The sequence below is a fragment of the Pongo abelii genome, chromosome 3, assembly GCF_028885655.2.
Source record: "Pongo abelii isolate AG06213 chromosome 3, NHGRI_mPonAbe1-v2.0_pri, whole genome shotgun sequence".
Lineage (NCBI taxonomy): Eukaryota > Metazoa > Chordata > Mammalia > Primates > Hominidae > Pongo > Pongo abelii.
In genome coordinates, this window is record NC_071988.2 from 51514400 (window position 1) to 51529965 (window position 15566).

The following is a 15566-nucleotide window of genomic DNA, read 5'->3' on the forward strand; positions in this document are numbered from 1 at the left end:
ATTTTAGTTATTTTCTCTGAGAATCAAATCCTAATTTATTCTCCATTATATAAACAAAATCATAATATAATAATATGCAAATAATTGCTAAAATGCCTAATTTTACTCTCTTTTTTTCAATTTCCATTCTAGAAATGGGATGCGTAATTACCTTTTTAAGATTGTGAATTTTATGAAATAATTTGTTTCCAGAAGGACTGCAATTTTAGGCAGTAGTGGGAAGATACATACATGTATTTCTTGTGAATTTCCTAGTCTATATATGAAGAAAACTATTTGACCATATCACTGTAAGATTATAGAGATTCCTAATGTAGTTATTCTCATGTATTCTGCAGTGTATTCCAACACTGAGAACACTCAATAAATTATATTAACAGCCAAGCTAGTTTTTTGAGGTAATTCGTTTTGTCCAACACATACATATTTTCCAGGAAAAAAAAAAAGGTAAAAATGGTAATTTAGTTTAAACCTAATTGAAGTGCAATTAACTGAATCTTGAAAAGCCATCTGAAATTCTGTTGATAATAATTCATATTTCATATTAGTAAGAGGTCTACAAGGAATGCTGTGTTTCTCATGGTAGGCTGGTTATGAATTCCTGGGATTCCTATGCACATCAGTTTGCCGCCAAAGGATTAAGTTCAATTTGATTGCCATCATTAGCACCCTTAGTTTGCTGATTTGCTCTACTTTGTCTCATCTACACAGATATACTGCTGCTCAATATAAAAGGTGAATCAAATGAATCATTAAGATGAATAAACATAAAATTTAGGTTCTGCAACCCCTTGGTGTTTAGTCATGTCTAGACACAGCCCTAGTGTCCCAGAAAAGCTAAAATGAGGACAAGGGCATTTAAGTTTAATGTAGCCTTATTCCCATGGAAACCAGAAAAGCCAACCATAGAGTAAAAAGAAGAGTATGGATCTGTCTGAAAAATTAGATGTAGTGAGTGGCAGGATTTGCAAGGTCAGTGGGTATTAGAACAGTTTTTGTTTGTTTGTTTGTTTTTTAAAGAATAGTTTTTCAATTAGGTTACCATTCCTTTAAGAAATTAATAGTTCCACAAATTAATTATTATTCCTTAAAACCAGTATGATTTGAGTAGGTTAAAAATGATACAAACATTATATTGCATGCATTTTTATAGTTAATGAGCTCAGAAAATAGATGAATAAAGTATATTTAGCAATAACCTATATATGTGTATATATAGGTAATATTTAGCGTATTTGTTTTTCTACAGATTTTAAGTTACTGATTTATTTTAATGTTATTAACATTATTATATCCTTTCAATGTTGTTTATAAGATATGCATGTTCCCAAACGTGCTTTTGTCTCATTAATTTTTGCTACTGTGAAATAAATGATGCATAATAATAGTTAAATGTACGTAATTTCTCTAAGATGTAGAAAATTTCCTCAGTCATAATAATGTTATATTATCTTATAAAGTATTACAACACATCCCAGCCTATCAACTGTTATTCCTTTAGTACTTCAGGCTTACACTTACACACAGAATCATCCTTTTAGAAATGGTAACATTTCAAGATACTGGCTTTTGAATATAGCTTAAGGAAGCCTCAATACCTCTACATAGGAAGAACTCAAGTGTTTCCCTTTCAGGTTCATATTCCAGGCTCATTCAAAGTTGTTCTGTTGCACAGTAGGCCAGGTAGAACCATGTGGGATAGGTATCATAGGTTGGAAAAATAATGATCTGTGATCCAGGGCTAAAGTATTTTGACTAGACAGTACCCTCTAAGCTAGTTTGATTTCTCAGAGACAGTATGTAACACCATATGTATGATATGTATGAGTGTGTATGTGTGTGCATGGGGGTGTGTGTGTGTGTGTACATACTCATAAATGGCTTCCTTTTGTAATGATGGTACTCAAACTTCCATCCTGGAGTTTCTAAATATCTTGGGATTCCCATATATAATGTATCTGACAGTTCTACATGAAACATCCTTTTTAGACTATGGTCATATCTAAGAAGAAGATATCTTTGGGAATGCAATGGATTCTTAAGTATAACAACTATCTCAAGAACTGCCACAATTTCCTTGTCTTGGTTAAGGGTGTGTAGATTTATTTCTTAATTAAACTTGCAATTTGGATTACAGATTTCTGTTAATATCACAAAAAATGTTACAAGCTTGGGAATAGTTTATTGCTGTTTAATGTAAATTATTTGTTAATTGCTGCATAACAGCTTTCCAGAAGAAAATAAAATACATTTAGCTCCAATTTTATGGCTGCAGCTTAATCCCAAAACCTAGAGCTTTGTGCAAGGCCGCATGAACCTTTCATTTTTGTGGGCTTACATTTTGTCTTTTTTTTTCCTTATTGGTTTTTTTTTTTAATTTATTATTGTTTTGCAAGAAAAAAATTAGGGTAATGATTTGCTTTCAGAGAATTTTGCTGTGATTGTTCTTCAAATGTTTATTTAAAATCATTTGTTCTTTTGCATCAATATATTTTCTTTAAATTATTCCCATTGTATTCATCATAATGAACACTTAATTTCAGTCATGTAAACAACATGCAATTTTAATAACACTATTAAGATAGAGATACAATATTCATGATAATATACATTTCACTGAGTTTTTGTTCTTTTCTTTTCAGTGAATTTATTGGATTCACGCACTGTCATGGGGGACCTGGGATGGATTGCTTTTCCAAAAAATGGGGTAAGTTTTATGAAAGTTTTTTTAAAACTTAAGCTATGTGCATAAGCATCTTGATACTTGTAACACAGGAATGAATATGTACTGGATGTATATGTTCTTAAGACAGGAGGTGCTATGTGTGTGTTGGGTGGGGTGAGGGGACTTCAAATAACTCTAATCAAAAAAAGGAACACTAGGGAAGGGCTTTCAGTGACTGAAGAGTAAATATATTATTTCCTCTCTGAGTATTGTTCCACAAAGAAATGTGAAGTTTCCTTCAGCATTTAGGAAAAGTTCACATTAAAACAACAAAGAAACTTTCGGAATTAGTTTATATTAAAGATAAAAGTATTTGATTTGCTATTAATTTGCCATCATCCTGGCATATTGCATAGGAAATAAAATTTAACAGGTCTATGATCAGTGTTGATTCAAAGCTGGGACCAATTTAATTTTTACTTCATTTACAGAATCAGGGAATAAAATATTATAAGAAATTCCTTTAAATGACATTGAGATAAAAAAAGATTCTGAGAAACTATTATAATATCATGTACACATGCAATTCATCTAGAAAATTGTGCAAACTTATATTTTTAGATGATATCAAAGGTTAATTTTAGAGTAATCAAATATTATAACAAATTTGGTTATAACAACCTAAAGAGGCAAAATTTTCATTTTCAAATTAATGAGTAAACCAGATGTGTGAATCAGTCCTTTACTAAGAAAGTTATCATGGAAATAACACATTGTATTAATTATTCTAATTCATAATAATTTGTATATTAACATCCTCATCTCAGTGGGCTTTTATGTTTTTCATCAATTTGGTATTTCTTTTTAGTTGTTATAAGTTACAGATGTATTTAAAGACATAATATTAAAAAGGAATACTAGTAGATTTTTAAGATAATAGAACATAAAGGTAAGGCAAAATAACAAAAAACAAACAAAAACATTGCATAACCCAGGTAGAGCCAGGCTCAAGATAATAGCATGTATACTTTCAATGTGTTCCTCTTTTATCTTTCTTACACTCTTCCTTCTTCCCTTCCTTTCTTCCCTACACCACCACACTCTTTCTTTTATCTATCATCACTCCATATGATAAACGGCTGGCTGACATCTGTCTATGAGAACCTATACAGATATTTTGTATTCTCCCTTTTTTCCTGTACCGAAAATAATCTATTGAATAAATATTTTAATTTTTTTTTCTTTCTGAGAGGATGGCTGATGTGCTGTGTTGAAATTAATTTTTTAGAATCCAGAGAAAATATATGAGATATTCTCTTTGAATTTAGTTATGTGTTTTTCTCCTGTTTCCACTCAGATGTTATTAAAATAGAGCCTTGAAAGAGCGTATCTATGAGAGTATACATACGGTGTTGTAGTTGCTGTTGCAACTATAAATTTGAGGACAATTACTCAATTTTATACATGATTTCTATATGAAACACAATTAATTTCTTTATAAAAACATAATCCTTCTGTGTTGGGAGTGGGATTTTTTAAATTATTCTAACAACTTCATGCTGTCTTTTTTTCTATTATTATTGTTAATATAGTGGTGTATTTGTTCTGTTTTTTAAACAATGAGCATCCTTTTCAAAATTCTTGTAATTATGTTGAGTAATGTTTCCTTCGACGCAGTGTACCAAATGTTGATATTGAAGACAGGGAAGTTAATTTAGAGGGGCTTAATGAATGTATATTTGAGTGTGAGAAATGTGTATGGGATTCAGGCGTTATATTTTGTATTGTATCACTCAAATGCAAAATGAAGGAAAAAATGTATTATATTTAAGGAAAATGAATGTTCAAGGTATATACAATGATAGTAAAAACATATACACTTAAAGTATTTTTAGTTGGCTGTGCCATTTGTGATTAGATAAGCAACATAATCGTAGGTGAAATATAGATCATCAGAATGATGTACATAAAAACTGTGGAGTAATGAACTCCAATTTTTTTTTTCAATAAATGCCACAAGAAAACTGGAAAAAAAATGTTCGAGTCAATTGTTTTGGAGCTCTGGATTCAAACAACATCTTGGAGCAATATAGGGCATGCTTATTTAAGAAAAATGACTGAATCTTTTAAAAATAGCAAGGTTTGTGGCATTTTACTTGCTCCATGTCCTTTCTGCCTCTCTAGCTCTGAGGTAGTCTTGAAAAGCCAAAATTCAGTCATCATGGTGAAAACCAGTAGCCTCGTAAGAACAGAAAGGAAGTAGGAGATTCTTCCCAGCCTCAGTTTCAGAGAATTGTCTTTATTTGACATGTTTGAGAACTCTCTAGAAGACTACATTGTAAGACACTCGTGATTTCACCTGACTTAGAGCTCTTGAAGTAGCTTTTTCTCAGCTGGGAATTTGTCAAAAAGAGAGGCAATTGTCTGATTTTTCTTCTGTGTGAGGGGTTAGATAAAATTTGGGACAAACAGTAGGCTTGCTAACCAGAAAACTTAGGGAAAGCTGGAAACTGAGATGTCCACATTGATTTTAAAATGTCTCTGTGAATTATTTGGAATTTATAAGGCCATGCACATGTGTAGGACTGTGTACATGCCCAAGGATGTATGTATGCTCAGGAAAGACCTGAGAAAGACCTAAGGTTTTACTTGTGCGCAAGCAGGAGGTGAAGGTTAAGTTAGGTCTTTAATTGCTTAGCTGAATATTGAAGGAATGTCCCAACATGCACACACAGACCCTCAGCAAAGTTGAGAACACTTACTGGTTTGAGATTAACAAAATATTCTGTCTAAGCAATACCTGGTATGTAAGCTAAGAGCAATGACTTCAGCTGGGTGCAGTGGCTCACACCTGTAATCCCAGCACTTTGGGAGGCCGAGGCAGGTGGATCACGAGGTCAGGAGATTGAGACCATCCTGGCTAACACGGGGACACCCTGTCTCTACTAAAAACACAAAAAAGTTAGCTGGGCGTGGTGGTGGGCGCCTGTAGTCCCAGCTACTCGGGAGGCTGAGGCAGGAGAATGGCGTGAACCCGGGAGGTGGAGCTTGCAGTGAGCCAAAATTGCGCCACTGCACTCCAGCCTGGGCGACAGAGCGAGACTCCATCTCAAAAATAAAAAAATAAAAAATAAAAAAATTGAGCAATGACTTCAATGTCTACACATGGCCATTGAAAAATACAGAGTTTGCAGAATTATTTCAGAAAAGTCATTAAAGAAACAAACATTAACACACCCTGCAGAGTGGGGGAGAATCTAATTTTCAGAGTTGTCACATTACTTTATTTAATATGCCAGGTTTGCAATAACAGAAAACTATGAGAAATGCAAAGGCAAAAAGAACAAAAACAATTATTAGACTTTATACTGAAGATGCCCAGCTGTTAAAATATGTTGAAAGAAGTAAAGGAAAATATGTGTAAAGAACTAAAAGAAAGTGTAAGAGCAATGTATAATTGAATTCAAAATATCAATAAAGAGATAGAACCTCTTATAAATGAAAAATAAATTGGAGTTGAAAAGTATAAAAACAAATGAAGAATTTGCAGTACGGGCTTAACAGCAGATTTGAGCAGAGAAAAGAAAGAATAAGCCCACTTGAAGATAGGACAACTAAGATAATCAAATCCGAGGAGCAGAAAGAAAAATTAATGAATAGAAATAAACAGAAACTTAGACATCGGTGGGAAGAACACAGATATAATAGGAGTCTCAGAAGAAGAGAGGCCAAATGGGTCAGAACAAATATTTGAAGTATTAATGGAAATAAAGTTCCCAAATCTGATGAGGAAACATTAATGCACACATTCAGGAAACTCAACAAACATAAGCAGGATAAAGCTAGAGAGATTCACAACTAGACACATCATAGTTAAACTGTCAAAAGCCAAAGAGGGAGAATTTCAAAAGTAGCAAGAGTCAAACATCTCACCTTGTATAAAAGATCCTCAGTACTTTGCACAGCTAATTTCTCACTAGAAATAATGGGGTCCAGAAGGCAAAGTGATGACCTCTTCAAAATGCAAGAAGAGAAAGACTGTGGAGCTAGAATTCGATATCCAGGAAAACTGCCTTTCAAAAATGAAGAAACTAACACATTCTCAAATAAGTAAAATCTGTGCAACTATAAATGATCAAAATAAATATTTTTACTACTGGAAATATAATTTTAGAAATAGGTTTTACACATATGCAACCCACATATTTTTTTCCGAAAAAACTGCATCTTTGTTTTCCTTTTATTCTCTCTACTTCATTTCCATAGAGAAACATAAACTGATTATTTGATTTCCCTCAAGTTTGAAAAAAGCGTTTTAAGTAACAACAGTTAATTTTACAATAGTTTGTTTATGGTATTGTTTTATGATTTGATGTCATGTATTAATAAAAACCACACAGTGCTGCTGTTTGCATTTATGCTTTCATAGATATGGCTTCAAATCATTTTATTTCAAATTCAAGTGTAATTTGCATATTAACATTGTTTTAAAGAAATCAAGTATAATTTGAATCAGTAAGTGGCCTTAAATATTTGTTGTGTACAATATCTTACACCAGAGTCTGATTTATATAAAACTTGGGTAAGAGAAGGGTCCCTGTCCTTGAGTGAGTCTCACATAACTTAACCCTATTGCTCCATTCATTCAGGAAATACTTACCTGAATATTTTTTGTTTTTGAGACGGAGTTTTGCTCTTGTTGCCCAGGCTGGAATGCAATGGCACGATCTCAGCTCAACGCAACCTCCGCCTTCTGGGTTAAAGCAATTCTCCTGCCTCAGCCTTCCGAGTAGCACCCAGCTAATTTTGTATTTTATTAGTAGAGATGGGGTTTTTCTATGGTGGTCAGGCTGGTCTCAAACTCCCGACTTCAGGTGATCCGCCTGCCTCGGTCTCCCAAAGTGCTAGGATTACAGGCATGAGCCACCGCGTCCGGCCTGCCTGAATATTTACATATATCATGTAAGTTATGAATTCTGTTCTAGAGATTGTTTTTTCTCTTATGCTACCAGAAAACTTACTTTATTTTTTATTATTTACGTATAGTTTCTTCCTCTAAATAGAATTCCTGATTTAAAGTGAATCAATCTTACTCAGATTTTTATCCCCAGATGTGGTGATATTGCCTGGCATATTGCCTAATACAGATGATATATTTAATAAATATATATTAAGTTGTATTGGTCCCTTGGGAATTCAAAATGCCTTATAAATAATAAAAAAACAATTGTATGAATATTCAATTAAAAGTACTACACTTTCTTCACTTTTTTCAGAATATTCTTCTTAACTTTAGGCCTTAAGAATGGGTATGTTTATTTCTTACACTGGTAAAAATGTCTACCTCAAATCTGGGCTTAAGAATTTGTCAGGAATTTAAGGGAAACACTATTATGCATTCCTCATAATCAGACACAGGTACCATACATTTGTTAAAAACAATCATTGCACCTGCAATACTTTTCTGTATTTGTCCTCTTTATTACATTGTAAACTCATAGACTTACTGTAATTATTTCATATTTGCCACTTTACAATGTTTCTAAAACTTGACTCAATTTCTGGCTTGTAATAGAACTTCAATAAATATTTATTGGAAGGATAACTTATTTTTGATTTTTAAAATGGGGCATAAATTACTTACAGTTTTCTGATAAACACGAAATAAGTAAAACCTAGCAAAGAACTTGACACAGTGTTGGCAGTCAGTAAATATCCTTTCCTTGACCTTCTATTGCATTTCTGTTTTAATGCTAAGAGATCCACCACTCCATAAGGTTTTTTTTGTTTGTTTTAGCATATACGTGTGTATATATATATATATATATGCATATATATATGCATATATATGCATATATATATGCAAAACTCACATATGTATATATATATGCAAAACTCATATATGTATATATATATGTGTTCATTTTTAACACATAACATTTTAAGATTTCATATAAAGTCTGAATTTCAAGTTTGTGTTAATTGGATATTTCAGAAAGCCAGAGCCAGGAGCCTTTCATAGCTTGAATAGTCCAAAGCTGGGTAAAACTGCCATATACGAGAGTATGCAAATTCTCCTGTTTGACTTATTTACTACCCGACACTCCTCATTCATTTAAGTTACCAATCTGTGACAATGACAGCAATGAATAGTCATTTTTTTGATATTGCAGAAGCCTCCACATTGTTTTTTGTTTGTTTCTGGAGGGACCTAACTGGAAAAACAAACAAACAAACAAACAAAAAAAACTTTTCTGTGCATGCTGGCATGATTTCTTTTTAGTCTTTGAGTACTTCCCCTTAATTAGGAAATGCCATTTGAATTTTGGCATCTGCATGTAGTTTTCAACTGTTACATATGTGATAGACAGTATTTATTTGTGTGTGTTTGTGTGTGTGTATTTGTGTGCCTGTTGGTCTGCCTCATGATAGTAACTTTAACTCTCCTCTTTTTTCTTCTGGGCGTATCTAGCAGTACTATGTTACAGCAAATTTTATGCAAATTTGCTGCATTTATTCATTCAACAAATATTTATTGGGCTCGTAGTGTATTTCCCTCAGTCTTCTAGGCACTGGGGCTACAGCAGTGAAGTAAGACACCCCAAATTCCTCACATCCTAGAGCTTAAGGGAGCATTATGGTCCTGAGAATGAGTAATCAAGGAGAAAAAAGTGGTAGATAATACATTTTCTTGTATTGTTCTTTCTTTTTATAGATATGCAAAAGTGTCAGAGAGATGATGGTATTTGATCAAGGTCACTCAAGTAGTTTGTGACACACCTGGGTAGAGCCTGTATTCTGTATTTGGCACGTGCAGTGTCTTATTGCTCTTTCTAATTCTATCTTGCTATGAAAAAATACACTTTCAGTATATAAATATACACCAACATTTAGTACTAATAATGACAGTGCACAAAGGGACACTTAATATTCTGTTTGTAGATTAAAAAAAATGAGGTTCAGTATGGGTAAGTGACTTTCCCAAGGCTTTGCATTTACTTGGAGACTGAGTCCATTTAAATCCCAGGTCATCCAATGTCCTGATTATTTAAAACCAGACATGAGCTACTCTAAATGGTTAGGTTTTCAGAGTAATGACCAGGTTCTGGTGGGTACCCAGACTTTTAGTTTATACCTACAAGAGTCCATGCTAAAGAGGGAATTCACCTCAAAGAGAAGTTTTAAAATGTCCAGAGTGGGTTGCATTCTATCCACTGTTAGACCATAAATGTTGAAACAACATATAGAACATAGCTACTCAAATTTCTGCAAGGTTTCACTTTCTCATTGAGTGTCAAATGTATGTTAGCAAATTCCAAACCTGAACGTTAGAAAAAGATAAACAAAACCTTTAAGAACTAAATATCTTTCTTAAAAGGTAAAAGTTTTGTTTTATATAATCCCATTTTAATTAAAATTATGAAAGCATTTAGAATCAATTTTAAAACTTCATAGAAATACACTAATCTCAATTTTCTAATCAAATTGCTTGGCAGAATAATAGTAAACGCAATAGACTCTGTAAAATAAATATTTCCTCACTTAAAGCTTTCCTCCCTCTTTATCTTTCTGCCCTTAAGCTATCAATCTCATTATTCATAGCTTCACTAGCCTATATATACACAACCTAAAAATGTATTTTGTTTTTGCTTCCTTCTAATTACATTAGAGTTGTTTCAGTCACCGTCTGGAACATTTTGTATTGATAAATTTATATAGTCTCAGCCTTTATGTGAACATAATCATTCCCTGGAAATTTTTATCAAGTGTCTTCAAGGCTTATTCTTGTGAGAATAAAATTAATGGTTTGGTGTTTGCTTAGAACGGTTTGTGATCTCATGTCTTAGAAATTCCACTATTGCTCTTTTTTTTCCATAAGCTGTTGTTATGTATGATCACAAGATACACCTGCCTCTTTTGCTTTGGTGGAACCAGTCTTCCCACTGAGTTGTCTGTGCTTCCTCTAGCACACAATGGGGAAACCGCTACATTCCCCTGAGCATCACCGCTCAGTTGTATTGCTAATTCTGCTTTGATTTTTGCTCTATTTTCTTCCTCCAGTCAAATAAAGAATATAAACATCATTTTAATTTTTTTCTAATGCTGATCTTTTAGGATCATTCATAATCATTTTTTCATTTGAAGATTTCAGATTATTGACTTAAGTGGTATTTGTACTAAAATGGAGACAAAGTAAGTTGCTCTCTGCCTGGAGGAGAAAGAAAAAATAACCCTACATTGTAGATACTTCAAAACAGGAGTTTATGGCTTTTCTTGTTTTATTGTCGCTTTGTTCTATTATTTCTTTGAGACTGAGAACCTTTGTGCTTACTTTTGAAGCTGGAAATAACTCAGGTTTTTACTCAAAATGGACTGTGAATACATTGTTAGTGTTTTATGTGTTTTCTCCTGAATCAAGAAAAACTTAAGCTGGATTTTCCATTCTGGTACTCAGATTTTGACTATAGTGTGCATGTTTGTGTTTGTGTGCATGTTTTGTGTATAATTCTTTGTCCCTCAAATTAAAGGCAAGAATGAGGGGAAGTATTTGAACTCTGCTGATCTCATATTTTGTTGAGGATCACAGTGAGTTTTGCCAGAACCTTATTTTGGCTTTGCTTCCTACTGAAAGAAAGGAAAAATAATGACTAGCACAGAAGCCCACACTGAGCACGAAGGGGCTAATAAAGATTAAAGTAATGCTGAAGTGGGTAAAAAAAAGAGCACATTAGTGGATATAGAAAAGCTCTTTATTTGAACAGTGATAGAAAAGAATTCTAAAGGGAATGGATATTATAATATATAATGCAAATGCCAATATAATGAAGAACAAGCCTGATCCAAAGTAGCTTTGTATTCATTATTTTTTAGAAAAATAAAAAGCATGCCCCATCTGTAAAATAATTAAGGTAAATAATTTATGGAACTCAAGCTAGTCATTAAGCATACACTGAAGTATAGAAGACAAAACATTTTGCATTTAGATTTCTCACATGGAAACTTAGCAATTATGAATAAAGTTCTTTAAAATGTTAGTCTCTGCTTCTGTATATAAGACAAGTGTTGTATTTAGTCTTTGATATATGCAAACACTTAAAATGAATTGATAATAGTCATAGCATATTCCTGCATAGTACGATTGAGATATACATGCATTATTTGTTCATTAGCTTCATTAGGTAACACTGTGTTTACCCTGGTTATATATTTAAAATCAATATAAATTAATGCCAATATTTTCTTTTTTAGAAGTTCTCAAAACACTTTTCCTAATTAATAGAGAAATTCATAAATTGGAAAATGACCTTTATCCATAATATCATCTTATTAATCTCTTTTTAACCCACTGCAATTGGATAGCTAAATGTCCTACCCTTTAGATTTAAGTACTACTTCCTCAAGAAAGTATGACATCCAGACAAACTCTGTTCCTCCTCGTTAGCAGTTCATGCAGTGAAATCCATCTCTTCTCCCCTCCATCCCAACCTCTATCTAATGTTTTTGCTCCAGATTACAACGTGTACAGCTGTGTTATCCACACTTATCACTTTGTCTAGTTTTGCATCCAATTGTTTATTATTCTGTTTTTTTCTTCTTCAGATTGCTCTTATCACTTGTTTGTAAAACAGGTGGGAAGCAAACATGTGAACAAAGAGTTTCAGGGCATTTATAGAGTCACATACAAGTTATTGTTACCTACTCCTGTGACATGAGGTACCTGTTAACAGACTTGTACCAGATGCCTATTTCCCAGTATAATTTCCACAATCTCATATTGAGTCCCAATATTTTCCTTTTCCCCATTATGTATAGAGGGATATATAGGTCTCTGTCTAAGTAGTTCTCTGCCAAATGATACAACCCATGCAAAACCCAGGCCTAAAGTTATTTTTCTTTTGAAGAAAAATCTCCTGACATTGATATTTGCACCAGTTTCCGTATGTGAGTATAATTATTTTTGTTTTGTTTTTTCCTTCCATCTTCCCATTTATTAATGAAAAGGTTAAATAAAACTAGGCCTTGCAGAGTTCGCTGGGGACCAACCACCACGTATTTTTTCCAAGTGGTTTGATTGCTTTTTATCATGATCTTTTTTTTTGTCTTTTTTTCTACCATCCTTCAGCTGTTTTCAATTCCTGTGACAGTGCTCCCATGCAAGTCAATTTGAATTAATTTTGCAAGCAAATGCTGTATGGTTCTGAGTACATAATCTCCCTCTCCCACAGAGAAAAAATATACTGTAATCATCCCGCATTCCTGTTGATTATTTCCATTAAAGGCAGCAGGGGAAGAGAGACTCCTCTTGCTTTTGAAGTTTTTTGAGGCTTTTGCTATTCACTGCCTTATTCTCTCTCTCTTTTTTGTGTTGTTCAGTGCTTGTACTAATGGAGAAAATGATGGTCCAAACTGCTCAACCTGAAATTTTGGTCCTTTGGAGCCTAGCCATTGTTGTCTTTGTGATCCTATATCTCCCAATACTTTCCCTCTAATGAGCTAATTTCTTTCATCTTAACTCTACAAATGATTCATATAAATTTCTACTTCTGGTGTTTTCCACAAATTACTTGAAATACTTCTTACTCTCCATAAAATCCATCTTAATGATAATCCTTTTTTCAAGGTACAGCTCAAGTTATACAACATGAAACCTCTCATTACCACCCAGAAGTGTGGATACTTCTTTGGATGAATCAATATAGCAATTATTGTATATTGAACACATTGAAAATTAGATATTTATAGTGTTATCGATTGTGTGAATACTGTAAACTGTTCTACTGTAAAGACCTTTTTGTCTTCACCTCTAGCACATCACTCTATGCCTCAAATATAAATTTGCATTACCTATATCAGTTACTGATTGATAATCAGGTATTTAAATCTTTAGGAAGAAGTGATTGTTTGGAACCAAAAGGCTGCGCATTTTTTTTTTTTTTTTTTTTTTTTTTTTTTTTTTGCTGAAAATTGAACAGTGAGAAAGATAGCAACCTTTGGATTTAGGGGTTTCTATTTATTTTGTATTGTACTAAGCTGAACGAATAATACTTTACAACTTATTTTTACCAAAAGTGCTTATGCCAAGCACAGAGATTATGGTGGTAAACAGGACTCAGTTTCTGTCCTCAAGTGTTAAAAAACATCGGTTTGAATGATGTCTCCTAGAGTTGTGAAATATACAACCTGCACAAACATAAACACAACAATGGGGCTACTCTTCCATTGAGTTTGATCCAATTTACTAATGTATATAAATATTTGCGCCCTTAGTGGCAGTATAGTTAATATAGAGGTCTTGACATCAGCTAATCTAGATTCCAGATATGATCCAATTCTTTACTACCTCATGTGTAGCAAATTAATCTTTCTGTTTCTTCATCTATACATTATGTATAATACTACCTACTGTACAAGATTGTTGTAAGGATTACAATGAGTCAATGATGCAGTGTTTAGCACAATACCTGACCCATATTGAGGACTCAGTGTGATGTTGGCATTATTCTTGTTCTTGTTCTTGGTTTCTGTTTTGGTTTTTGAGATATACATGCATTATTTGTTCATTAGGTTCATTAAGTATCACTGTGTTTACCCTGGTTATTAAATATTTAAAATCAATATAAATCAATGCCAATATTTTCTTCTTTAGAAGTTCTCAAAACACTTTTCCTAATTAATAGAGAAACTCATAAATTGGAAAATGACCTTTATCCATAATATAGTCTTATTAAACTCTTTTTTTATTATTATTATACTTTTAAGTTTTAGGGTGCATGTCCAACTGCAGTTGGCTAGCTTAATGTCCTACCCTTTAGATTTGACTTAAGTATTACTTCCTCAAGAAAGTATGATGCAGTGTTTAGCACAATACCTGACCTATATTGAGGACTCAGTGTATGATGTTGCCAAGGAGAGTCTGAGGCAAGTGTTAGAGCAGGAGTGGAAGTTTATTAAAAAGCTTTTTTATTCTTACCAAATGATAGGTAGTGGTTGTGATAGACTTAAGGTCATTATGTTTTGATCATTCTCTTTGGTATGTTTGAACTATATTTTAGTTAAAACTTAAAGATGGAAAAGATATTCACTTGTTAAATAAAGCATCTAGATAATTTATTAATAAACCCTTGAGTGGTTTTACCAAAAGTCACTCTGGCACTTTTCTTGGTATTATGTATATAAACTTTCCTAAAACAATTAATTGTTTTCCACTGATATGAACAATTCAGTTTCACAAATCAAAACAGGAATGCATACTAATTACAGCAAGAAGGGAAAATGCACAGTGAAGGCAGGGAATGTTTATCAAAAGCAGACTAAAGGATTTTAATTTTGTAGATTTTTTTGATGATAGGCTTACATAAATCTATGACAACACTCTTTGAAAACCTTTTTGTATGCATCACTTTACCCTCACCAAGAACAGGGGTACAATGATGGCATGTGCTCAATAATAAAACTGATCTTCAAAACAACTTAAGTGTTGTTCCGCTTTTTCTCTTAAGCAGTCAGGATATGGAGGAACTATTTCATCCAAAAATTATTATTAAGATAAAATATTACCCTTACAGGGACAGTTTCCAGGAAATATTCTAACCTTATGAGTTATCCATACAAATAAAGCTGATTTAGTTATTTATTGTTCTGTTAGTCAAAAGTCAATTGGTTTCATTTAATGTAAAATGACTTCAGCTAGGCAGGAGTTGCTTTCTCTCTCTGGTTCCTGCTTCTGACTGTTACCAGCGGCGAATCTGTACAGGTCTGCAGCAACCTCAGTTCTTGCCTCCTTAGAAGAAATAATTTGAGGCAACCTAAGGCAGAAGGAGAGTCTGAGGCAAGTGTTAGAGCAGGAGTGGAAATTTATTAAAAAGCTTTAGAGCAGGAATGAAAGGAAATAAAGTACATG

General features: G+C 33.1%; 1 protein-coding gene across 7 annotated transcripts in view; it reads left to right on the top strand.

The window, feature by feature from the left end:
• EPHA5 (EPH receptor A5) overlaps nt 1-15566 on the top strand; it is a 361246-nt gene that overhangs the window by 23304 nt on the left and 322376 nt on the right. For all 7 annotated transcript variants that reach the window (XM_009239965.4, XM_002814747.6, XM_002814748.5 and 4 more), the window contains exon 2: nt 2643-2707. In XM_009239965.4, the coding sequence (XP_009238240.1) occupies nt 2643-2707 (65 nt within the window). The remainder of the gene's footprint in view (nt 1-2642; nt 2708-15566) is intronic.